This window comes from Staurois parvus, unplaced genomic scaffold, assembly GCF_062004578.1.
Source record: "Staurois parvus isolate SC_StPar_1 unplaced genomic scaffold, SC_StPar_1.0 ptg000229l, whole genome shotgun sequence".
In the NCBI taxonomy this organism is placed as follows: Eukaryota; Metazoa; Chordata; class Amphibia; order Anura; family Ranidae; genus Staurois; species Staurois parvus.
This window is the reverse complement of record NW_028318025.1, coordinates 6,084,921-6,112,815: the sequence shown is the minus strand read 5'-3', so window position 1 is coordinate 6,112,815 and position 27,895 is coordinate 6,084,921. Positions and strand designations below refer to the sequence as shown.

General features: G+C 42.9%; 1 protein-coding gene across 1 annotated transcript; it reads left to right on the top strand.

The window, feature by feature from the left end:
• On the top strand, positions 1–27,737 carry CETN3 (centrin 3). Its single transcript, XM_089679649.1, has 5 exons — positions 1–158; positions 10,420–10,555; positions 19,994–20,108; positions 26,429–26,620; positions 27,475–27,737. Exons 1-5 carry the CDS (start codon positions 142–144, stop codon positions 27,516–27,518), a joined length of 504 nt encoding a protein of 167 aa, XP_089535775.1. The 5' UTR covers positions 1–141; the 3' UTR covers positions 27,519–27,737.
• Positions 27,738–27,895: the final 158 nt, after the last annotated feature.

Here is a 27,895-nt window from a genome sequence, read left to right as displayed (position 1 = left end):
CGGTCTGGTTACTAAGGGGAAGTGACGAGTTCTCCGCCAATCACATGGAGAGTACCTTGTTTACTGTACGCTCTCGGGCCCGTCTGTAACTGAGTGTGGCTTGTCTGTTAGAGCGGGCCGGTGTGAGCGGACGGGGAAGACATGAACGTGCCTGTGAGGTGAGGAGGTGGTCTGTGTGGGGGACGCTCTGTAATTGTAGTCCAGGATGTGTTGTTACTGCGGCCGTCTCCACTCGTTTCCAGTGACTGCCATATGATACACAGGAGGTGAGCCAGGGCACACAGACTTCTATTGGCAGCAATGAAGGCTCAGCTGAACATCGTTCTTTAGGGAAAAGGTTGTCTTTTGGGATTTGTGATAGCTTGGTCCCAGAATGATTGCCAAATGTCTGCCCTGTGAGATCTTCCAAACGAAACCCATCAATTTAACCCCATCCCACCCAGGACAATTATGACATTCCTCTCCTACATACAAAAATCATTTATTTTGCAAAAAAAAATAAATAATCAGAACCCCCAAACATTATATATACTTTTTTTTAGCAGAGATCATAGAGAAAACAGCAGTTATTGAAATTGTTTTATGTCACACGATATTTGCGCAGCAATCTTTCAACGCAATACACGTTAATGTGTTAGAGAAAAAACAAAACACAATATATAACAATTGTTGGTAAAATATAAAAGATGTTAATCGAGTAAATAGATCCCTAACATGTCACGCTTTAAAATTGTGCACACTTGGAATGGCGCCAGATTATGGTGCTTGAAAATCTCCATAGACCAGGGCTGGGCAACTGTGGCCCTCCAGCTGCTGGTGAACTACAAGTACCATCATGCCTCTGCCTTTGGCAGTCATGCTTGTAACTGTCAGTTTTGCAATGCCTTATGGGACTTGTAGTTCTACAACAGCTGGAGGGCCACAGTTGCCCACCTCTGCCATAGACGATGCTTTAAAAATGTTTACAGGTTTCTAGTTTGGAGTTACAGAGGAGGTTTAGAATTATTGCTCTCGCTGTAACGTTCGTGGCGATACCTTACTTGTGTGGTTTGAACGCTGTTCACATATGCGGGCGTAACCTACGTATACACTCACTTCACGAGGGGACGGGGCAGTTTAATTTTTTTTTTTTCCTCGTAATTATCATTTATTTTATTTTAACACTTTTTTTAATCACTTTTATAGCTATTACAAGAAATGTAAACAGCCCTTGTAATTGGAATAAAGCATGACATGTCCTCTTTATAGAGAGATGTGGCATTTATAAGACACCACATCTCTCCTCTATGCTGAAAAGCATGAGATCTATATTAAAAAAATAAAATAAAAATCAAGCTTTCCAGCAAAAAACGGCATTGTTTATATCTGCTAGTGCCAGAAGTGATGTCATGACGTTGCTTCTGGCCTCTCAGGGTCAGAGATGGCCAGGGACCATTTAGTTCTTGGCAGCTCTATGGTAAACTGGTGACGGATCAGTTCTCTGGCTCACCAATCGCACAGGAGAGCACGGAGAAGCGCCGGTGGGTTGCTGGAGGAGGGACGTCCCCTTCTGCCACCTGTAAAAGCAATCCAGTGGCTAATAAGCTGCCAGGATGGCTTTTACATTGCAGGGAATTGCCAGATGAAAAACAAGATATCGGGATGACACTTGAAGCTGCAAGCATCATCCAGATATTTCCACTCAAAGTTCACAACATCATAAGTGTGGGAAGTGGTTAACGTGGACACATCGCTAGAAGGTGGAGGTGAGCATTTTTGGGCGTTAAGTTCCACTTTAAAGCAGAACTTAACTTATGGGTTTAGGTCCCACCCAACCTATAGACAAATGACGATCACTGGACAGAGCGAATTACAAATTGGTGTACCAGGCCGGTCCCAGTACCATGTGCCTGCTGTGACCAATCAGCAATCACTTTACAAATGTACTCAATGAATGGCTTTCATAGCTATTCATTGTGTAATATTGTGATCTGTGATTAATCACAGTGATCACATGATACAGATAGGACCAGTCACAGCCCATCTGTACCATGTGATAGCTGTGGCCAATCACAGCTCTCACAATAGTACATACTGGCTGTGAATGAATGCCATTCTTGCTTATAACAGTGATCATCATAATGTGAAAAAAATCCTTACCACCCTCACAGAGTAGTACAGTGTTACTTTGGTAACACCTTCCTGCTCTAGTCACAGCAAGTTAAAAATAATAAATTAAAGAGTGAAAAAATGTATTCTTTTTTTTTTTATCATACTGTCACCAGTGTCCCTGATCACCATTACACTAGTCAAAGGATGTCACTACTGTACTGGTGACATTATATACAAAAATTGTATATAATTTATTTAGTTTCTTAATTTTCCAAAAAATTGTGACAAAATATTACAACTTAAAACACCTCACAATACATTGGACTGTCTACTTTCCAAAAAGGGGGTCATTTGGGGGTATTTGTACTGTCCTGGCATTTTAGGGCCTCAAGAAATGAGATAAACCACATGTACATCAGGATTGATCAATTTTCAAATATATATACCATGTTATTTTAATATTGTACAGGATTTATAGAGCGCCAACAGTTTGTGCAGTGCTTTACAAATTGAAGGTAGACATTACATTTCCAATACAACATGGTACAAGAGGAAACAGGTCCCTGCTCGTGAGCGCTTACCATAGTTTGTAGACTGTATAGCCTTTACATAAACTAAATAATATACACTGATTTGGGTTTTTTCCTACCAAAGAAATGTAGCAGAATACATTTTGGATTCAATTTATGAGGAAAGATTATTTTTTTGCCAAATTTTATAACAGAAATGAAGAAAAATGTGTTTTTATTCAGAATTTTCTGTATTTTTTCATTTATATAGCCAAAAAAAACCCCACTGGTGATTAAATACCACCAAAAGAAATATATATTTGTCTCAAAAAATAGGCATAGTGTTGCATGACTGAATAATTGGCATTTAAAGTGTGACGGATCTGAAACCTGAAAATTGGCTGGGGGAGGAAGGGGGTGAACGTGCCCAGTATTGAAGCGGTTAAAGAAGAACTAACCCTCCTATACATTTCAGCCAAGGAAGCTGCCATCTTAGCCTCTGTTGGATCTGCAACTGCCATGGTGCTGCACATGTAATCTGTTATGAATGCAGCCATTTGATGGTTTGACGGTTTGGTTTGGGACACAAGCAGATGTGACGGTTATCATTTCCGGCATGCCAGGAATGTAACTGTTTTTTGAAACCGTTAAATCAATGGGTTTAGTTCCGCTTCCGTTTCCAAAATAGTTACATTCCTGTCATGCTGTGAATGTTAACTGTCACTTTTTACTTGTGCTCTCAACCAAACTGTGAAGCCATCAAATGGGTGCTGACATAATTTATCACATGCAGCACCATGGCAGTTGCAGATCAAACAGAAGCTACGATGGCAGCCTCCTTGTGCGGAAAGGATAGGAGGCTTATTTCCGCTTTAGCTGCTTTCCAAAACAGTTACATTACAGCAAACTAAAGTTCCACATTTAACTAGTTCCAAACCACGCTATAGCCAAAGGACAGCTACAGCGCGGTTGTCTAGTTCTGGGACGACATCCATTGACATCATTCCAGGCCGCGCCCCCAGCGGTGCGCACCCGGCGCCGCTGGTGATCACTGTATCCTACGGACACAGCTGATCATGTGATACGGTAAACTGCCAATCATGGCGGCCTTTTACCACATGATCATGTACACCCCTTGAGAGTTAGGGACTGATGTGAATGTACAAAATATATGTACAGCACTGCATAAATTGACGGCGCTATATAAGTGACTGTAATAATAAATAAATGATCAGCTGTGTCCAATGATACAGCAGATCACTGGTAAATACAGTTGTCGGTTATCGGCTGCACTTTCCTCACGCTGTCACAGTGTGAGGAAAGTACTGCAGAAAACCAGCAATTGTCAGCAAAGGGATCGACACTGATGATCAGTGCCCATCAGTGCTGCCCAGTAGTGCCACCCTCCAGTGGTGCCCAGTAGTGCAGCATCATCAGTGCCAGCTCATCAGTGCTGCCTATCCATGCCACCTCATCAGTGCTGCCTATCAGTGCAGTCTCATCAATGCACATCAGTGTAGGAGAAAAATTACCTGTTTGCTAAATTTTATAATAGAAACAAAGAAAAACTTCTTTTCAAATTTTTTGCTCTCTCTTTTTGTTTTTAGCGCAAAAAATAAAACACCCAGCGGTGAGTAAATACCACCAAAAGGAAGCTCTATTTGTGTGAAAAAATGATAAAAATGTCATATGGGTACAATGTTGCTTGACCGCGCAATTGTCATTCAAAGTGTGACAGTGCTGAAAGCTGAAAATTGGCCTGGGCAGGAAGGGGGTAGACGTTCCCGGTAGGAAAGTGGTTAACAAACAGTGAGCAGGCTGGATTTTTATTATAGAAGAGACATTAAATGTGTATTCTGCAATAAAATACACCTACCTGCCTGATCACTGTCTTCTCCATCTGAGCTGCAAATGTGAAGCTCAGCTTACAGCGCCAGAATTTTCTCTATCGGACTGAGGGTGGAGGAGTGATATCATCCCATGCTAGCCAGTGAAGAGGCTCAAAGACCACCACCCAGAAGAAAATGCTGACAAGGGATGGAAACTGTTGAAGGAACATTAAAGTGGAACTATACTCTCCTCCAATCCCACGATGTGCTGTCCTGGAGCTCCCCGCCTGACCGCTGACACCTTGGGGCGACTGGCTTCTGGGTCCTGAATGCCCAGCCGCTGTCATTGGCCGGGCAGGGAAGACATCACTCCGTGCATGCTCAGGAGTTCCACAAATTTAGCATTGCCAAACTTGTACAGCAAGCTGCACCTGCGCGGCTCAGTGTACAGGGGTGGACTGGCAGGTAAGTATCTTTCATGTAGAAGAGACAAAGCATTCTGCATCAAAAATCCTGTCTGTCCGCCCATGTTTAATTTTTTACCTAAAGTTATACTTTAAGTAACACTCCCTTTTAGTTCTGATTTAAAGGCTGGTTCACACTAGAACATGAAAAAGGTGCATGTAGATACACAGCCCTTGCGAGACCGGCGCCCCTAATTGCTAACGACATCTCAAACTCATCTTGCAAATGCAGCGTGTTTGAGACCACCAAACCACATGGTACCTCAGTACTGTGCAGTTTTGTGTAGCGCAATTTGCAAAAGCAGTAGGTAAAGGAAAGGAAAAAAAATTCCAACTTCAAAAACTCTCCATACCTCTTACTAAATACCTTGGGCTGTCTACTTTCCAAAAACGGGTCATTTAGGGGATATTTGTACTGTCCTGGCATTTAGGGCCTCAAGAAATTAGATAGGCCGTCAGTACATCAGGTTTGATCGATTTTCATCTCTCTATCGATCTATCTATCTCATAGTTTGTAGACTATAGGTTTCATACAGACTAAATAATATACACTGATGTGGTTTATTTTTACCGGGGGTGTGGAAATTAAAAAAAGAAGAAAACTATTTGTTTAAGGACTAAATCGGGGTCCCAATCTACTTGTCCCTCATGACAATCTACTTGTCCTGATAAAAAAAATAATAATTTTAACCAAAATTTTAAATAAGTTCTTATTTGTTATAATACTACTGAATGAGACAGATTTATCATTTGGAATTTTCAATGATAGTATGTCCCTTTTAAATCTTGAAATGGCTTTGCCAGGATGGAAAATACAAAGTGTTCTTTTTTCGGCAGAGCTGCTTTTAGGAATGTATGGGGCTTTTAAAAATTAAAGTGACTTTATGGTGACCTAAACTTTTATTATTTTTAACATTGCACTGTGCATATTCTACTCGCCTCCCTGCCTGTCTCCAGCACCGAACCTGGGGACTTGCAGGGAGGGGAGAGACCTTGCAGTGTAATGGGCACCGATTGGGTGCTCATCAGGAAAGGGGAGTGTTGGTCTTTCTTAACGCTCAGCAGAGGCTCATCTGCTGAGCTAGTAAATTAACCTTGCACACGGAAGCACTTGGGTGCTCAGTAGAAGTGCATGCTGAGCAGAGAAATTAAGCTTCGGTGTCCATCAGGGTTGGATCATTTTTTTTGTTCAGCCTACTGGTTGAATGAAAAATATGACTAATGTATGGTGTGCTTACTGAGCCTACATAAAGAAGAATTTCATTAATACCAGCACCTATTGGGACAATGAATGTGTTAGTCAGGTCTATGTACAGTATAATATATAGAGAACAGGGGTCAGGAGTAAGTAAAAAACAAAACAACATATGTAGGGCAACGGTCAGGATGAGAACCATGTTCACATTAGAGTACTCCCTTGCATCAAAGTCCCCAGCATAACTTCCATACATTGGAGTGCGCCCTCACATCAGGCCGTGGCGGAGTGCGCCCTCACATCAGGCCGTGGCGGAGTGCGCCCTCACATCAGGCCGTGGCGGAGTGCGCCCTCACATCAGGCCGTGGCGGAGTGCGCCCTCACATCATAGTTCAGTTGCTAACTGGACATGTAATAGTTGTGACGCTCCTAAAAGAAGAGAAGGAGATAGATGGGGAAGGAAAAAAGGGAGGGAGATGGGTAAGCTCTATTAGAGCAGAGGTCATTCACTCCAGGCTGCTCTCTGCAGAATCAGACAGCGGCATTAATGTTACAGCCAGATGGATCTTCAAATTTTCCACCCACACATCCCCTTCCTCAAGCAATTCCTGGTCGGGGTTGGAGTGTGAGGGGGCAAACACAGAGGAGAGGGGCGGGAGGAGGTAGAGCAAAACCAGACATCTCTCCTCTCTTGTCTGTGCAGGAAGGGAGGGATTGTGTGTGCTGGATGAGTGTTACACTCACTGTGCACAGCTGCAGCCATACTGCCCACGTTTAATGACAGCCTTGTTGCTTGCCCGCAGCAGGGCTAAGCGAAAGTAAGTACATCCTGCACGGTGCCCGGAACTACATGGTTTTGCACATCCCTGTTTACCCAAGAAATAGAGCATTTTTAGACTACATTTTGACCTACATTTATGAAGAGAGATTACCGTATTTTTCTCTCCATAAGACGCACCTGACCATAAGACGCACCTAGGTTTTAGAGGGGAAAAACAAGAAAAAAAAATATTCTGAACCAATGGACTGCAGACACAGTGCAGGAGATGACCAGAGACTGCGGACACAGTGCAGGGGATGACCAGAGACTGCGGACACAGTGCAGGGGATGACCAGAGACTGCGGACACAGTGCAGGGGATGACCAGAGACTGCGGACACAGTGCAGGGGATGACCAGAGACTGCGGACACAGTGCAGGGGATGACCAGAGACTGCGGACACAGTGCAGGGGATGACCAGAGACTGCGGACACAGTGCAGGGGATGACCAGAGACTGCGGACACAGTGCAGGGGATGACCAGAGACTGCGGACACAGTGCAGGGGATGACCAGAGACTGCGGACACAGTGCAGGGGATGATCAGAGACTGCGGACACAGTACAGGAGATGACCAGAGACTGCGGACACAGTACAGGGGATGACCAGAGACTGCGGACACAGTGCAGGGGATGACCAGAGACTGCGGACACAGTACAAGAGATGACCGGAGACTGCAGACAGTGCAGGGAATGACCAGAGACTGCAGACAGTGCAGGGAATGACCAGAGACTGCAGACAGTGCAGGGGAATGACCAGAGACTGCAGACAGTGCAGGGGAATGACCAGAGACTGCAGACAGTGCAGGGGAATGACCAGAGACTGCAGACAGTGCAGGGGAATGACCAGAGACTGCAGGCAGTGCAGGGGAATGACCAGAGACTGCAGGCAGTGCAGGGGAATGACCAGAGACTGCAGGCAGTGCAGGGGAATGACCAGAGACTGCAGGCAGTGCAGGGGAATGACCAGAGACTGCAGGCAGTGCAGGGGAATGACCAGAGACTGCAGGCAGTGCAGGGGAATGACCAGAGACTGCAGGCAGTGCAGGGGAATGACCAGAGACTGCAGGCAGTGCAGGGGAATGACCAGAGACTGCAGACAGTGCAGGGGAATGACCAGAGACTGCAGACAGTGCAGGGGAATGACCAGAGACTGCTGACCTTTGGGGAGGGAGGGGGAGCGGGTACTTGAATTTGACAGGTACCCGCTCCCACTTCCGTGGAGTGGTCCTTCCTTCCTTCTTCCCGGGCCGGCTTCTGTGACAGCCGGGTGCCCACTGTGCATGCGCGAGAAGCGCTGCGCTTTGTGAATGGCCCGGCGCCTTCTGGGACCTGTCATGTGTCCCAGAAGACACCGGACCATTCACAAAGCACAGCACATGCGCAGTGGGCACCCGGCTGTCACAGAAGCCAGTGCGGGAAGACTGTGCAGCTCTGGAGCGAGGAACAGGTAAGGCCCTGCAGGAGAGAACAGCTGAGCGGCCGGCCCGGTATTCTGACATGGTGGCGGCAGAAATACCGGACTGGCCGCTTTATATTCGCTCCATAAGACGCACTGACATTTTCCCCCCTTTTTTTGGGGGAAAAAAGTGCGTCTTATGGAGCGAAAAATACGGTACTTGCAAAATGTTATACCAGAAAAGTATTTTTCCAAATGTATCATTGAGCTGGATATGTGCAGCTTAGAGTACAATCTCAGCATTCCCTAGGTATAAGGAAAAAGATGCTCTTGTATGCACACAAAATGCAAACATTCTCTTAATTTCTGTAAGTCATACCCCACATATTGTGGGGTCCTGCATCGGAAGAAGAATTGTGCAAGTCCATTTTTGGCTGCTTTGTGATCCCTATGCAGCCCATTCAAAATTGATGGGTTACCTTAACCTCCCTGGCGGTATGATTATTTCAGATTTTTGGTGCTGAAAGCGGTACCATTTTTTTGCATGGAAATATGTATTTTTTTAATTGTAGGCTGTAATTTTTAGGAAAAACTCACTGAAATCTGTCCGAACAAGAGTCTAGTAAACATCCCGGGTATGATAAAATTTGAAACACAAAATCATAAATTTTATAATTTAATAAATAATCATAAAAATAATATAAAAATAATAAAAAATTTAATTCAATAATATAATCAAACCAAAAACACTGAAATTTGAAATATAGCGCCAAGTTCGCACATTGCTGAGCTCAGTCGCAGAATCGTTTTCAGTGTCTGATGACGAATTTCCCCCACGAATCATTATCACTCAATTCTGCAAGTGGTTCTGATTTACTATCGCTGTTCTCTAGCTGATCTAAACCGCTTTTGACCTAAAGGGACACTTTTTGGACACCATGGACATTTCTCAGTTTCCAGGCAGAAAGAACAGACAAAATGCAGGCAGGGTGCCGGACAAAGCACTTGGGACAAAATGTATGTGAAATTGGTTGAGACAGCAATGTTTTACTATGTAAAATGTAAAAAAAAAAGACATTTTTTAAAATTTTTAAATTTTCCTCCGCCGCCGGCGCCCGTACGTCCCGACGTCACAGGGACAGGACACAGAAGCCGGATGCCGGCATCGGCCGGAGGAGATGGCCGGGGATGCTGCAGGGGACACATCGTGGGAGCGCAGGGTAAGGTAAGTGAAGAACAAATGCCGGAGCAGTGCCGCATGGTATTCCCGAGTGTAGCTCGGGGTTACCGCTCTTGGTACTGAAATGTTACCCCGAGCTACACTCGGGAATACCGCCAAGGAGGTTAATGCAACATGAATTAATGTGTGTCCCTTAAAGTGCAACTTCACTCTCTCAGTCAACATTGACTATTTCAAAAACCTATGCTTCTAGCATTAGTAAATAGATAGTTTTAAACTATTTGTTTTTTATGTTTCTTCACTTCCTGATTTATTGTCTAGGCAACTGATGTCATACTTTGCAGGTGTCATCTGAAGGGGAGGAGGGGTTTTCTCAGCTAAGCATGCCTTCCTGCTTGTATGCCTGAACTAAGGGCAGATGGATTCTAGGAAGTTACTACATGAATCATCTTCCTTTACTCAAGATGGCCATGGTCAGAAATGCTAGGGGGTTGTTTTTCAAAGTGATTTCCCAGCAAAATAAAGCATGGAGACATGTATGGATGGGGTGTGGTTGCTTTGAATAATAAAGTTTGAGTTATATAGCTTTTTTGGTTTGTGGTGCTCAGATTCAGTATAGTTCCGCTTTAAGGCGAAGCAGCCCTAAAGTTTGAATGGGCCTGTATGGTTTACATCTACTTTAAGGGTATATTTCAGTTCAGGTTTTGCTCTTAATTGTGTTTTACCACTTGTCACAGAATGCATGGTAATGCATGACCTGTTTGTGCTGCAATTCATTTAGAATGGCACCCCAACACGATTGTACAGTAGCTGGCAACACACCTGTAGCACAGAGCACTACAAAACTGCTACTAGTTTTGTTACAAAATAGCGCTTGAGAGTACACTTTTACCTCTATGAATCTTTTTTAAAATATTTGTTTTCTTTTTTTTATAGGACAGATTTGGCAGTTGACAAAATGAAAAAGAAGAAAAAAAGAGAACTAACAGAAGAACAGAAACAAGAAATTAAAGATGCCTTTGATCTGTTTGATACAGACAAAGACAAATCCATAGATTACCATGAATTAAAGGTAAGATATTGAAACAATAGGTGAATTGATTAAAATTCGAGCTAAACCCAGTTCCAAACATAGTACTCAATTGGGGTGGTTCCACAATATAATCCACATCCTAATATAGCTAAAGTGTATGTAAAGTCAAAACTCTGCTTTTTAGTTTTGATTATTGTAGAAAAGAGTTAAAACCCATATGAGGTAATTTGTTTGCAGTCTTTAACCTGCTAGACAAATTTCCCTTCACTTCTGTCTTGGGGAGACATCAAAGACACCAAAGTGAAGGGAGTTTTCATCTTTGTCACTGTCTAACCCTTCCCCATTCTATGTAAAACATCTGAGCTCCATAGAGATATAGTGGCCAGGTGTTGCTCTGCTCCCAGTGTGTCTGCCCCATCTGACCCTGGAGGCTCCGGAACTATAGGTGTGTATCCCACCACAACCTTGCTCCTATAGGAAAGGAGGGACTGTGTCAGGTGTGGAGGGGAAAGGGGGCTGCACACAGGTCTCCACTCCCTGTCCTCCTCAATTCTTCCGGCCCTGCCCCCTCCAGCTTGGATAAAAATGCCACCTCTTAGAGCTCAGTTAAGTCATATATCAGCCTTCCACCCCGTTTCTTATCCACTCCCCTCTTTTGTGTTGTGTATGGATACAGATATCAATGTGACATCATTGATTGTTAGGATGCAGGCAGTCCTAGCAGCCAGAGACTGCAGAGGAGGTAATTTGCTCTGGGGACTGGCTGACTGACAGTCTGGATAGGACTGTTGCTCTGTCAGGCTGGCCTTGAGCTTTTATATGTGGCCTTATGCTGCTGTGTGATTGCAACAGGTAAAATCTCTAGGTTTGGTGGATACACTTTGCCAAATCACAAGGATGAGCCTTCCCTTATCCATATGCAGAGGATGCTAGGGCTCAAATGTTTGTTAGTGGAACTCCAAGCCCTTTTCCCAATGAAGGGGCGCCCTTTTCATGTTAGAGTGGCGGGATGTCTGTCGGCTGAAAAAAATATGACGTTTGTGTATAGAGTGTTATTTCCAAAGTGCAAACTGGAATTTTGGATTCCACCTTCTGCACCCTGCATGCTCACATGCTGTGGGCATGCTTACTACAAAACGGAGGCATGCTGGGAGTGGGAGGGGTAATGTTCCTGCAGAGTTTTTGGGAGCGTCATCTAACCCCTTTGTTAACCGCTTGCCATCCGCCTCAGTTATAAGTACGGCAGCAAAACGTCTTCTATGCGCAGGCTCACGTAGTCCAGCTCTTCCAGGTAGGTGGTGCTCGCCTGCCGCCCTGGCTGTGCTGTGATTACTTACAGCGCATGCCGAGCAGTGGGTCTTGGCCAATGATTTATGGCTGGGACTTGGCGAACGAATGACAGGATAGAGCTCTGTGACTGTAAACAACACAGAACTCTGCCCTGCCAGTTTTTGTTTCCTTGCAAAGCAGGTAATAAAAACCAGCACATCCCTTAGTAAACACTTAACATATTGTTAGGCACACAGTTAACCCTTTGATTGCCCCTAGATGTTAACCCCTTCCCATCCAGTGTGATTAGTACAGTGTCAGTGTATATTATTAGCATTGATCACTGTAATAATATCACTGGTGGGGTCAGGTAGTCGGTTCCCACAAGTGTCATTGTCAAATTGCCTGTCGTACTATCACAGTCCCGCTATATGTCGCTGATCACCGCCATTGCTAGTATAAATAAATAAAAATTCTAGTATTTATCCCATAGTTTGTAGATGCTCTAACTTTTATGCAAACCAATTAATAGGGCTGTAATTCATGATTTTTTTCATAATCGATTAGTTGGCCGATTTATTGTTTCTATTAATTGGATAAAAACCTCAAAAAAAGTTTGGTGTTTAATTTAGCTAATACAGTATGTAAAGTAATTTAGTCTTCTGTATGCAGTGGTAAATATAAATAACCAGCTATATGGTTGGGGAACATATTATCCTATCCAATCCACTCTGAGAATACCAGACAGAAGAGATGTACCGTATTTTCCGGCGTATAAGACGACTGGGCGTATAAGACGACCCCCTACTTTTCCTGTTAAAATATAGGGTTTGAGCTATACTCGCCGTATAAGACTACCCCTCTTCCAACGCACACCAAATAAAAATGAAAAAACATCAGATTTGATTTCAATATGGTATGCTATTTCAGTATGGTATTCCAATGATGGGGTGCTATTTCATCCACTGACACCAATGATGGGGCACTATTTCATCCACTGACACCAATGATGGGGCACTATTCCTCCCACTGATACCAATGATGGGACACTATTCCTCCCACTGACACCAATGATGGTGCCCCATCATTAGTGTAGGTGTGTGAGGAATAGTGCCCCATCATTAGTCAGTGGGAGGAATAGTGCCCCATCATTGGTGTCAGTGGGAAGAATCGTGCCCCATTATTGGTGTCAGTGGGAGGAATAGTGTCCCATCATTAGTGTCAGTGGGAGGAATAGTGTCCCATCATTGGTGTCAGTGGGAGGAATAGCGGCCCATCATTGGTATCAGTGGGAGGAATAGCACCCCATCATTGGTATCAGTGGGAGGAATAGCACCCCATCATTGGTGTCAGTAGGAGGAATAGCGCCCCATCATTGGTATCAGTGGCAGGAATTGCGCCCCATCATTGGTATCAGTGGCAGGAATTGCGCCCCATCATTGGTATCAGTGGCAGGAATTGCGCCCCATCATTGGTGTCAGTGGGAGGAATAGCGCCCCATCATTGGTATCAGTGGCAGGAATTGCGCCCCATCATTGGTGTCAGTGGAAGGAATAGCGCCCCATCATTGGTATCAGTGGCAGGAATTGCGCCCCATCATTGGTGTCAGTGGGAGGAATTGCGCCCCATCATTGGTGTCAGTGGGAGGAATAGTGCCCCATCATTGGTATCAGTGGGAGGAATTGCGCCCCATCATTGGTGTCAGTGGGGAGGAGGAATAGTGCCCCATCGTTGGTGTCAGTGGGGAGGAGAATAGTGCCCCATCGTTGGTATCAGTGGGGAGAATAGTGCCCCATCGTTGGTATCAGTGGGAGGAATAGTGCCCCATCATTGGTGTCAGTGGGGGAGGAATAGTGCCCCATCATTGGTATCAGTGGTGAGAATAGTGCCCCATCATTGGTGTCAGTGAGGAGAACAGTGCCTCATCATTGGTGTCAGTGGGGGAGGAACAGTGCCTTATCATTGGTGTCAGTGGGGGAGGAACAGTGCCTCATCGTTGGTGTCAGTGGGGGAGGAACAGTGCCTCATCGTTGGTGTCAGTGGGGGAGGAACAGTGCCTCATCGTTGGTGTCAGTGGGGGAGGAACAGTGCCTCATCGTTGGTGTCAGTGGGGGAGGAACAGTGCCTCATCGTTGGCGTCAGTGGGGGAGGAACAGTGCCTCGTCGTTGGTGTCAGTGTGGAGGAGGAATAGTGCCCCATCGTTAGTGTCAGTGGGGGAGAGGAGCTGCTGCTCCTTCTTCCAGTTCGGCCGCTCGATTTTCGCGGGGCCGCTCGGCTCCGCCTCCTCGCCGGTGATTGGTCACCTGTGTGCCTTTCCAGTGCTGGCGCCCAATCACCGGTGAGGAGGCGGAGCCGAGTGGCCGTGTGACCATCGAGCTGCCGAACTGAAAGAAGGAGCAGCCGCGCTTCCTGGACCGGATCGTTGTGGGACCGGAGCCAGGTAAGGTACAGCAGCCCCTCTGCCCACCCCTGTACTTAGTGTCTGTTGGAGGAGGAGGGGGGGCGGCGCCCCTCGAAAAAGTGCCACCCTGACACCGGCTCGCACCGGCGTATAAGACGACCCCCGACTTTTCAGAAGATTTTCAGGGGTTGAAAAGTCGTCTTATACGCCGGAAAATACGGTATATACTATTGGAGGTTGAGTCTTACACATATCCTCAAACTCAAAATTATTATTTTTAAAATGTATTTAAAGGAAAAAAAAAAACCCTAAAATGCTGTTTTTTGTAGATTTTCAGACAGGATTGTAATATAATACTCTCTTGTCATAGGCAGGTAACTTGATACAAGCTACTTGTGCTTGCTGTCACTTACGCTGGCTATACACGAACGCATTTTTTGTTCAAAAATTTTTATTTTAAGAATGTTCATTCGAATTTCTAATAGTGGGATCAAATTTACGTTCGTTTTTGACCACAGTGACAGGAATATTCAAAAGAACAGAATATAAAACGTTAAAGAAGAACTCTTTTGTATTGTATGGGTAAACTGCTTGTTTTTGTCTATGGGATTGTACAGCGGAGACATACCGTACTTGCCTAATCCACTGATCCTTCGAGTGCTAGACCAGTCCCTGCTGCTTCTGGCTCTTTCCACCTACAGAGTGCCCCTATAGCAAGCAGCAAAGTGCAGTATAGAGTGCCCCTATAGCAAGGTAAAAAAAAAACTTGCCTTTTAGAATCGCTTTAAATCGCTTTCTGCTCCTGTTATCCCACAAAGCATTTCTCCTCACACATTCACAAGTTCTCAGGCAATTAATGATATGTATAAACGGTGTACTGAGCTGTATTTGTGCTGCACTGTATATACTTACATATATGGATGGTTTACTGAGCTGTATGTGTGGGGCACTGTATTTTATCATATGTAAACATATAATACATTCTGTATGCAGGTCAACTAATTGGCTGACTAGCTAATTGATTATGAAAATACAGGTGAAACTCAAAAAATTTGAATATCGTGCAAAAGTTCATTTATTTCAGTAATGCAACTTAAAAGGTGAAACTAATATATGAGATAGACTCATTACATGCAAAGCAAGATAGTTCAAGCTGTGATTTGTCATAATTGTGATGATTATGGCTTACAGCTCATGAAAACCCCAAATCCACAATCTCAGAAAATTAGAATATTACATGCAGTCAATAAAACAAGGATTGTACATAGAACAATATCGGACCCCTGAAAAGTATAAGCATACATATGTACTCAGTACTTTGTTTGGGCCCCTTTTGCAGCAATTACTGCCTCAATGCAGCGTGGCATGGAAGCTATCAGCCTGTGGCACTGCTGAGGTGTTATGGAAGACCAGGATGCTTCAATAGCGGCCTTCAGCTCTTCTGCATTGTTCGGTCTCATGTCTCTCATCTTTCTCTTGGCAATGCCCCATAGATTCTCTATGGGGTTCAGGTCAGGCAAGTTTGCTAGCCAATCAAGCACAGTAATCCCACGGTCATTGAACCAGGTTTTGGTGGTTTTGGCAGTGTGGGCAGGTGCCAAGTCCTGCTGGAAAATGAAGTCCGCATCCCCATAAAGCTCTTCTGTGGAGGGAAATGCTCCAAAATCTCCTCGTAGATGGCTGCGTTGACCCTGGACTTCATGAAGCACAGTGGACCAACACCAGCAGATGACATGGATCCCCAAATCAACACAGACTGTGGAAACTTCACACTGGACTTCAAGCATCTTGCAGTGTGTTCCTCTCCATTCTTCCTCCATACTCTGGGTCCTTGGTTTTCAAATGAGATGCAAAAGTTGCTCTCATCAGAAAAGAGGACTTTGGACCACTGAGCAACAGGTAAGATGCTTCTGACGTTGTTTGTTGTTTAGGAGCGGCTTGACAAGAGGAATACAACATTTGAAGCCCATGTCCAGGATCCGTCTGTGTGTGGTGGGTCTTGATGCACTGACTCCAGCCTCAGTCCACTCCTTGTGAAAGTCCCCAACACTTTTGAATGGCCTTTTCCTGACAATCCTCTCCAGGCTGCGGTCATCCATCCTGCTTGTGCACCTTTTTCTTCCACACTTTTCCCTTCCACAGAACTTTCTATTAATGTGCTTTGATACAGCACTTTGGGAACATCCAACTTCTTTTTCAATTACCTTTTGAAGCTTTCCCTCCTTATGGAGAGTGTCAATGATGGTTTTCTGCACAACTGTCAGGTCAGCAGTCTTTCCCATGATTGTGATTCCTACTGAACCAGACTGAGAGACCATTTAAAGGCTCAGGAACCCTTTGCAGGTGTTATGGCTTAATTAGCTGATTAGAGTGGGACACTTTGAGTACCTTTTCACAATATTCTAATCATCTGAGATTGTGGATTTGGGGTTTTCATGAGCTGTAAGCCATAATCATCACAATTATGACAAATCACGGCTTGAACTATCTTGCTTTGCATGTAATGAGTCTATTTCATATATTAGTTTCACCTTTTAAGTTGCATTACTGAAATAAATGAACTTTTGCCTGATATTCTAATTTCTTCGAGTTTCACCTGTAGTTGACAACTATGTTGATTAGTTGTTTTAGCCCTATATACACTTATTGGTATTTTTTATTTACCAAAAATACGTAGCAGAATACATTTTGGCCTAAATTTTATGAAGACATTTTTTTTCTACTAAATTTTTCAGGTTTTTTCGTTTATCTAATAAAAAATAAAAACCCCAATGGTGATCAAATACCACCAAAATAAAGCTCTGTTTGTGTGGAAAAAATTATATAAATTTCATATGGAAACAGCATCGCATGACAGCTCAATAGTCAGTTAAATTAGCGCAGTGCCGAATAAAAAATGGTCTGGTCATGAAGGGGGTAAAACCTTCATGGCGGCAAGTGGTTAAAGACCAAAGATTCTGTGTCCTGTGCTTCAAGAAATTGTTTTTTTTAATTGTATAGTACAGGACACAGGTTGCTTTAAATCTTGAGTCCAACCAAAATGGTACATATATGTAAATCAGCAACTCCACAAATCAGTATAAATGTGAAAAAATCCAATATTTGATACATGAATTCCAAGTCACCGCCGCCACACAGACACACTGAGAGGTTTACCAAGAGTACATGACTCTCAGATTATAGAGAAGTCAATAAAAAGCTTGATATGGTTATCCCCGTTCTCATACCAGGTCATAGGCACTCCTTGGAAGCATAGCAACCTCAGAGGGGTATCATCTCCCAGGATCTTTTTTTTTTTTTTTTTTTTCCCCAAAAATACTTTTATTAGAAGAAAAAAGGCATATCAAAGCATATACAACAATGGGTCGCAGTCCAAACATAGACACAGCACGTTGCCTAGGATCTTAATCATTAGAAATGGAATGAGGGTTGTTACAGAAGTTAATTATTTTCTGGTAAGAAGCACTGCACTGATTTTTTGGATGGTATATTTATCTGTATTTTTAGCGAATTCACAGGAGTGTTTCAGCTGCTCATTTTAATAAATAAATTCTGTATAATAGTTTTATTTAGGAAGGTTTTTTTCAGTTTTTTTTAAAGCTTGATGAAATACGTTGAAAGCACAGGAGTATTAATTTATTTGTATTCACTATATGGGTTTTATGCTGCCACCTTCTGGCGAGGACACTGGCAAACAATGTTGTTAGGACAGCCCATGTAGCCCCTCCAGTTCAAGTCAGTCCTCAGTTTCCTTAGATGACGGATGACCTCTGTCTACTGAAAGCAGGTTACTGGCTTATGATTCCAATTTATATTGGAAGATTGAAGACTTAGTTTGGACCTTCTCATGAAGAAATCCCATCTCCCCCTTGCTGCATTAATGCCACCATGGCAATAGGATTGCAACTTTCAGATCAATTGCCTCTTGGTGGTGTTTTGGGGGAACCTTACCTGGAACGTGGAGGACATGGGGTCAGTCTGTAATATTGCCTCTGGCAGTCAACTGTGCACTTATCCTTGGTACAGCAGTACAACACAGTGTATGTAGCTGCATAGTGCTATACAGGTCCAGGGCAGTGGCGACCTGAACCCCAGTAGTTCCATTTCTTAAAAGCTTTTTCCTGAAAATAGGTGAATCAGGAAATTTCCACATAGTGGTCTTTTCCCTGGGAGGGTGCTTGTACCTTGGTGTGGTGTGGGGACTTTGCCCCTTCCCCTGTGGTGTTCCCCTCAACCCTCTCACACCCATTCCCCTCATCCATCCAACCTTGGGTAAAGGGGAATGGGCGGAAAGAGCGCCTTAGGCCAAAAGAAAACTTTTAAGTAGTTTGTCGCAGCCATGGCTTAGCGAGTGCAATTTAAATGGTCTATTGCAGCACAACGTGCACCGTTTTGTAGACCTGAGATTCATTTTGGTGCTAGTCCTGAGATACATTTTGACACACAGTGGGCCATTCTCTGTAGGAGGTAAACTGCCCTCTCCCTGACTCTGAAAAGCAGCAGACAGACACACTGGAGCTCCAGCCTATACTCTGGTATAGTTTGTGGCTCAGGCATGAGCCTTCTCTGAATTATTCAGAAGCCTCAGTTGTGGGACACAGGATGGCTGCACCCTCCTGATCTACATCAACAGGGGATCCCCACACCCTCATGGCAGACGATAGAAGGGAAATGGGACAAGATCACAGACTAGTGATTCCCCTGTCCAATTTGAATGTGTGGATGGGAAAATAGGCTAATTTATTTTTTGTTTGTTTGTTCAACCTCCTGGTTAAACAGTGAAAAAAAAGAATGAATCGTATACGGTCAGCATATGTTTCCGGTTGAGAATGTCCCAGACTTCAAGGACCCAGTGGACAAGAGGTTAGAGGCCCCCCATAAAGCCAATTTTCATGTAGTTGCCTATGAATTCATAATGCACATAGCACTGGCCTTATTTCAGCAGGACTTAATTTATTTTACAGCTTGATCCTGCAGTAATTACAGGGGATGTTTCAGCTCCCGTGTCACACAACCCTTGCAGCCCCCACACAGCCGTGCTCAGTAGAGGAGCAGCAGTCTGTCTCTTTTCTTTTGCTTCCCCATTCCAGCTCTTTGTGCCCTCACTGATCAGATGTATTTCTGTGTTTTTATTTTTTTAGGACTGCACTTATGGAAGTACAGTGCTCCTGTATTGACATTCTGTTTTATGTCCTTGCTAGTCTTGCAAATCAGACGTGGGAGGTTTCTACCTCCCGATTACAGCACAAGAAGCCACCTACAAAGTTATGTCTCATAGGAGCTGTATGTGTGGTTACAGAATGTCATTCTTATTCTTCCTTGCCACTTGGTTACTGACCTTGAATGGGTATCTCAGCGGCCAGCTGTTGATATGTGCATGCTTGGTCTGGCTCAAGTGAGATAAGGGGGAATAAGGGCAACCACAGATTTTCTAACTGGACAGGTTTCTCTTATAGCTTTGGACATCTGTAGAAAATTCTGTAGGAGGTTTCAGTTGAAGGTGAATTGCTTAGCCCATCCTGAAGCTGACCAAAAAAAGAATAGTTTTCCAGACCACAATAGGGATCTAAAGGTGCATGTGAACCCTGTTATCAACTCAAATTCATAAAATCTGTTTGGGTGGGCTTTTTCTTTAAAGTTCTAGAACGTAGATTATCTTTGTAGATTTAAGTGCATAGTACATCTAGAACATTTTATAAAATGACATTCTGAATGTAGAGGTGTTTATCTGGTTGATTTTGCTTCTAGATAGATATGTTTAAAGTCTTAATTAACAGATGGTTTTAAGGACTTCTGATATTGGCAGGTGGCAATGCGAGCTCTGGGGTTTGATGTGAAGAAAGCAGATGTTCTAAAAATCCTAAAGGATTACGACAGTGAAGCAACAGGAAAAATTACTTTTGATGACTTTAATGAAGTTGGTAAGTCATGTTTTACATTATGATTTATTTAAGCAAATGTGTTTTTTTTCTTTGTTGTTTCTTCTTTTTTTTTTTTTTTCTTTTTTTTTGTACAATGAATAAACTGCTCCTTCAATTAATTTTCTGGTTGTATAATGTCAGCTGAATTCCAGTCAAAGAGCTAAATACACATACAAAATATGACAGCTGTTTTCCTTATCTAAAAGGATTTGTATTTTTATCTATTCAGTACTGAGATTAATGTAGCTCTACAACACAGCACAGTTCTGGCCTTTTAAGGAAGGGGACCTGATCTTTCTCTGCTGCAGTGTCACTTGTACTTACAGGTGTCCTCCCCATCTCCATTCTGTGACATTGAAAGTGGGAGGAGAATCAGCAAACTGTTGAGCTCATCTGTCACTCCCATTTTATCATCATGTTCCTTGCAGTGCAACCCACCTGATTTGGCTCTTTTGTGCTGCTTTTCCCTCCCCCTCTGTAAGCTTTGTTGTACAGGGACTGCAAGAAGCTGATACCAAGCCAAATAAGGTACTTGCACTGCTTGTATTTAAAACAAAAATATATATATATATTTTCATTTATGGATGTATAAACAAATACAGAGTTGCATTAATTTGTGTCTTTTATATCTGTCTGGAATTCAGCTTTAAAGTCAACCTTTAGCGGAAAAAAAATAATTGGACATATATTTGCAGAAAAAAATGTGCATTTAAATATTTTTTTTTGCAAATCTTTGCAACCCCAATTAGTGGTTCATGGGTGCAGTGCCAGGTTCCAGCAGACTCAGCCCCTGTCCGTACAGAGGTGTAACACATGCAGTTAGCCTATGACCCTTTAGCAAAATTTCAGTAAAAATACACAAAAGTTAATTTTAAGGCTGTTACTGGGATGTTTAGAAGCAATTGGATGACTGTCACTTGGTCGCTTCCATCTGGCAGTTGGCTTATCAGATATACAAACAGCTGCTGGCAGGAGTGTATAAAACCCCCTGCTACCACCGACTCCAGTGGCAGTGAATTGGTTAAAATCATAAAATTTTGTCTTTATTTTGGTTATTATTTTTGCTGTCTGGATATTGTAAGATGCTTTATTTAAACTATTCAGACATTTTTGTGTCAAGGTGGTTTCCAGTATTCCATTATTTAACACCTCTGTGACTCCCTACTTTGCCCAGGGAGAGACTAATTAATGTGGTGTTATGTCTGACCCAGTGCCAATAAGACAGCATACGTTAGCAATTTTTTTTTTTCCGTTCAACCAGCGGGTTGAAGGAAAAATATTGACCTGATTCCCCCATACACACATTCAAAGTGGACTGGGGAATAACTCCTACTGAGCTTTTGCTTTCTTCCTGCCGGTAGACTTCTCCACCGTCGGAATACACTGATCGTGTGTAGGTTTTCCAACAGACTGATTGTACAGAAGTCAATCTGTAAATCTAAACAGAGCCTCCTGCGCTGCCACTAACCCCCCAACATGACAAAATCCCAAGACTCAGGAATGGCTGCTAGCACCTAAATATATAACCAGATCATGAAAAGGAGACAAAAAAATGTGCTGCGCTAATCCTATATAATGAAAACAACCAAATAATATCAATCCACACAACCAAGGACTGTGTTAACACATCATATATAGTAAGACTGCTAAGTGGGATGGAAAGAAAAAGGGGAAACTCCCAACTGGGCAATAGTGAAAACCTAAATCTGTGAAAGTGCTGCACTATTCATATGTATATGATGCAACCAAAGAAAAAAGAATATAGCACTAGTGAACAAATAAATGTGAAATGACATAAAACCATAAATGAAAACGTAACAGCAAAAACGTGATCACAAATGCATAAAAAAACACATAGGAAGAAAACCAACGATGATAAGCAATAGAGTGAGTGAATCACAACAAAAAAAAAAAGTTCAAAAATGACATACAGTGAAGGAAATAAGTATTTGATCCCCTGCTGATTTTGAATGTTGGCCCACTCACAAAGAAATGATCGGTTTAAAAATCGAATGGTAGGTGTATTATAACACTGAGAGACAGAATAGCAACAAAAAATTCAGCAGAAATGCATGTCTAACAAATGATACACTGATTTGCATGTTCATGTGGGAAATAAGTATTTGATTCCCTTCACAAAACATGACTTAATACTTGGTGGAAAATCCCTTATTGGCAATCACAGAGGTCAGATGTTTCCTGTAGTTGGCCACCAGGTTTGCACACATCTCAGAAGGGATTTTGTCCCACTCCTCTTGGTAGATCCTCTCCAAGTCATTAAGGTTTGGTGGCTGACATTTGGCAACTCAAACTTTCAGCTCCCTCCACAGATTTTCAATCGGATTAAGGTCTGTAGACTGGCTAGGCCTCTCCAGGACCTTAGTGAGCTTCTTCTTGAGCCAATCCTTTGTTGCCTTGGCTATGTGTTTTGGGTCATTGTCATGTTGGAACACTCATCCTCGACCCATTTTCAGTGCCCTGGCTGAGGGAAGAAGATTCTCACCCACGATTTGACGGTACATTGCTCTGTCCATTGTCCCTTTGATGCAGTGCAGTTGTCCTGTCCCCTTAGCAGAAAAACACCCCCAAAGCTTAATGTTTCCACCACCATGTTTGACAGTTGGGATGGTGTTCTTGGGGTCATAGGCAGCATTTCTCCTCCTCCAAACACGGCGAGTTGAGTTGATGCCAAAGAGCTTGACTTTGGTCTCATCTGACCACAACACTTTCAACCAGTCCTCCTCTGCATCATTCAGATGTTCAGTGGCCAACTTCAGACAGGCCTGGACATGTGCTTTCTTGAGCAGGATTTGAATCCTTGTCGGCATAGCGTGTTACCAATTGTTTTCTTGGTGACTGTGGTCCAAGCTGCCGGGGGATCATTGACAAGATTCTCACGTGTAGTTCTGGTATGATTCCTCACTGTTCTCATGATCACTGACACTCCACGAGGTGAGATCTTGCATGGTGCACCAGACCTAGGGAGACTGACAGTAGTTTTGTGTTTCTTTCATTTGCGAATGATTGCACCAGCTGTTGCCACCTTCTCACCAAACTGCATGGCAATCGTTTTGTAGCCCAGTCCAGCCTTGTATAGGTCTACAATCTTGTCCCTGACATTGCTCCTGTGGACAGGTGTCTTTTACACAGGTAACAAAATGAGATTAGCAGCACTCCCTTTAAGAGACTGCCGGTAATCTCAGCTTGTTACCTGTATGAAAGACACCTGGTAGCCAGAAATCCTGAATGATAGGGGATCAAATACTTATTTCCCTCATGAACATGCAAATCAGTGCATCATTTGTTAGACATGCATGAATTTGTTGTTGCTATTCTGTCTCTCAGTGTTACAATATATCTACCATTCGATTTTTAGACTGATCATTTCTTTGTGAGTGGGCAAACATTCAAAATCAGCAGGGGATCAAATGCTTATTTCCTTCACTGTATAGTGGCATACAAAGAAGTGACAAAATCTGCCACAAAAACTAACATAAAAGGGATGAGTCCAAAATATCTCCGTGAACGTTCCAGTAATATGATTCCGTGCACAATTTTGATAGGTGACAGATATGGTGATCAACTTAACAAGTGTATCCACCACCGGCTAGCATGCCCACTCACCTCCACTCTGCGACCCCTAAGGGCCAAAACCCTTCAAGCAAGCGCTTAGCGGAGTGATCTACATCCTGTTGGGGCTTTTAGCAGCAATCCGGAAACCGTTAGCAATAGTGGTGGTATCCCCCTCTAGCGATGGTAAATCAAATAGCCTCTCCAGCGATCACCATTAAGAGGTAAGAGAAATAGACTTCCATAGTGCAGTAAGTTTAACAATTTAATGCCGATAACGCACGTCAAAAACGCACTGACAATGAATAAAAAGGGTCTGCAGACCCACAGGCTTTAAAATCAGCACAAAACACTTCTGGGTGTACTTGCAGGGGTGTAGCAAGATGGCGGCTGCCGTCCATGCTGGAACTGACGTCACCACGCTTTCGTCCTACGTGTTGCGTCACGGGTCACAAGACTTCCTCAGGGAAATCTGTAATGCATAGCATGGGTTGTCAGTGCACGGGGCAATGCAGGTAATTTGTGCCCCCTTACCCCTGGTTTTTAGCTTGCTCCAGTCTAGTCACATGATCCCCCCCCCCGTGTCAGTCAGCAGTGGCTGCAGGCAAGAGGAGAGAGAGCCTAACAATGGCTGGTAAAGCCTGAAATGGTGACATCACCCATAGGTTCCCATGTCCCATCTGTTGTTGACGCTCCCTCCTCTCCCCTGCATACACCACTGGCTCACACAGGGAATAACTCGATTGGACTGGAGCATAGTAAGGGTTTGATGGCATTGGTGCTGCCTGCCTTCACTGTGGGGCTGATTTACACAACTTGCAGCAAATGATGCAGTTTAGCATAGCAACCAACCAGGTTTAATCTTTGAAATTAACCTAGAAATATGGTTATAAAAAATACCTGATTCATTTTAGGATGGATTCAAATTATTGCACTGTGCTAACTTGCTCATTACCAAAACACTCGGTAACGCATGTTGGTTCAGTGATGTTCACCCCAGTGCACCTTGCTGATAGACGTGTGTTGTGCTGTGCTGGCCCTTTCAAGTGATTCGGCTTCCCTAATCCAATACATGTTAACCACTTGCCCTCCTGAGGATTTACCCCCCCCCTTCATGGCCAGGCACTGCGTTACTTTAACTGACAATTGCGCGTTCATGCAACGCTGCACCCAAATTAATTTTACGTCCTTTTTTCCCCACGAATTGAACTTTCTTTCGGTGGTAATTGATCACATGCACGTTTTTTTTTTATTTTTTGCGCTATAGGCAAAAAAAGACCGACAATTTTGATAAAACAATATTTTTGACTTTTTGCTATTAAACATGTCCAGTAAAAAAAATTTTAAAAATAAAATTTGGTCATAAATTTAGGTAAAAATGTATTGTGACATGTCTTTGCTAAATAGAAATCCCAATACGTGTAAATTAATTGGTTTACGTGAAATTTATAGCGTTTATAAATGGCGGTATTGATAATGGGTTTTTTTTTCTACTAGTAATGGCAGCTCTGTGAGTTCTAGCAGCCTTGGACCTGCTTCTTTCCACGTCAGCGACATTTTGCGGGACTGTGGCAGACATTCTGACACTGGGGGAACTAACTTGGTGTCACTGACGCCCCAGTGACACACATACAGTGATCAGTGCTAAAAATAAGCACTGACCCTGTACTAATGGCACTGGGCAGGAAGGGGTTAATGTGAGGGGCGATCAAAGGGTTAACCGTGTGCTGGGAGTGTTTTTACTAGGGGGGGGGGGGTAAACAAAAGAATCTTTCTCCCCGTCGGAGATGCTTGGTAATCACCGGGCGCCGGTGGATAATTACCAGCAGGGATCCGGTGATTTACATCAGCAGCCGCGAATGGCAGCTCGGGTAGGACACGCGCACTGCTCACACGCGCGCCCCCTACCTGGAAATGCAAAATTACATATAATATGTGATTCTACGCACAGGTGCCACCCTGTAGCAGTATATCTGCTATAGGGCAGTCCTTAAGCGGGTTAATGGGCATGTACCAACACAGTGCAATTGTGTGCACTGGCCCTTTTTGTTGTACTTTTTTTTTTTTTTTTTTCTCCTCTGCTCCAAATTTGCTTAATCAGTATGTGGTACTTGGTGCGGCTCAGGTCTACCTTATAGTAAAATGAAGTGAGATGTGCTGGTTTATAATGGATCAGAGGTTCCCACTCCTGATCAGATGTAGGCTTTCTACAAAAACTGTTCTCCCATCAAGAGAAAAGAGTGTGGAAAGTACCAGAAAGAGATTGTTGGAACTGCCAATAAAGTGGTGTCACTAGGTGGAAGCACATGTGGTAGCCATTGTTCGTTCACGTTCTAGGAGCACACTGCTAGGAATGTGATGTAGTTTAAGTCTGGCAGTCAGTTCACATTTACCCCTTTTGGTTATATGAACAAGTTAAATTGGGCAGTTGTAGGAGTCCTTGTTGGGAGGGACTTGTTGCATTGATTAGCTGTTATGCAAGTGAAAAGAAGCAGGTCCAAGGCTGCTAGAAGTCACAGAGCTGCTTTTATTTTGTTTTTTGCAGCCAATAATACATCAGAATATTATTTTCTTTAACAAGAATCAGAATTGGCAAAGTTTTGTGAAGGCTGCTGACAAGATTAATTTGGTATGCTTCATATTAACCATTAATTTGGCTGCTTGTGATTGTTTGTATTTGAATTCTGTTTTCGCTGGATTAATATTGTGTTATGCAGTAAGAATTTATAATACTTTTTCTAATAACACAGTTACAGATTTGATATTGGACCGTGATCCCCAGGAAGAGATGCTCAAAGCTTTTAAACTGTTTGACGATGATGACTCAGGAAAAATTAGCTTGAGAAATCTACGTCGGGTTGCTCGTGAACTTGGGGAAAACATGACGGATGAAGAGCTGCGGGCTATGATTGATGAATTTGACAAAGATGGTGATGGAGAAAGTGAGTTATAAATGTTAAATAGGGTGTTTTTATTTTAGTTATTGGGATGTGTTTATCAAAAGATGAAACGGAAATGTTTTTATCACTTGTTGGAGTTATGATTTTGAAAGCTTTTCAGAATATGTTTTTAGAGTGTATGTGCTATAGTGATTTCAATATTAGGAATTTTACACTAGCTTCAAAAGCAGGCACCTAGTGTGCATTGCTGTGCCCTGCGCTGTTCACATGGTTGCATTAGCGTCGCATTACATAACTTCAAAATGGACCCAGCATGTGTCATTTGCCAGCCTTTGCCACTTCCCAACTGCTTCCATTGATGTCAATGTAAACGCTCGGCAAACGCATCACAAATGCATCACAAACACTTTTATGGCATTTACGGTGCATTTTGCGTTTAGATGCGTTTAGAAAGTGTTATTAGCTGGGAAGATAATACAAAAATCCATACAATAAAAAAACAGATGGGGCATCTGGCAGTGATTTTTCTTTTTTTTTTTTTTTATTTTTTATAAAGCGACACAAACACATCGAAAACGTGCAGTTAACACATTTCTTTACATATCTAAATGAGTCTTAATGCTGATTCCAGATGTTTCTTGAATGGCTATTTATTGTAAATATAGTGAATGTGGAATTGTATCACTGATTTTGATGTAGTGTGTGTGTGCGCCTTTCCTTGCAAACGTTTGCAAGTCACCATAGAGATCAACTAACTGCAGTTCATAGTGCAGTCCCTGTGACATTTGCCTAAAAACCATATTACTCCCATCTGTGTAAATTAACTTATTCATGTTGCATATGACTAAATATTACTGGATCTATGTCTAAAAAATACCTTTGTTTTATGTGTACAGTAAATATAGAAGAATTCATTTCCATAATGACTGGGGATACTTAACGTGAATCTGAAGACCCGGTTTTCTGCGTGTTGTAACTTGCCAGCAGTAGGAATCATTGAAAACACTTTTATTATGGACCAACTCTGATGCTGAAGTCAGTATTTTGTAGCATATTTATGTTATGTTATGTTGAATTTATCTCAATTTTGAGTATAGTTCTATTTGTAAAATATTTTTTTTTAATGCAGCTGTAATTAAATTGCACAATACTTTGTAAACTGGAGTGCGGGTGTTTTTCTTTTATCACAGTTCAGTTACTGTACAATTTCTTTTACACTCATATACATCCACATTCATACTATATTGCTGTACAACACATTACCATCAAATCACAAAAGCGGAACACCTACAATATATTCATTTCCATGCATTTTTT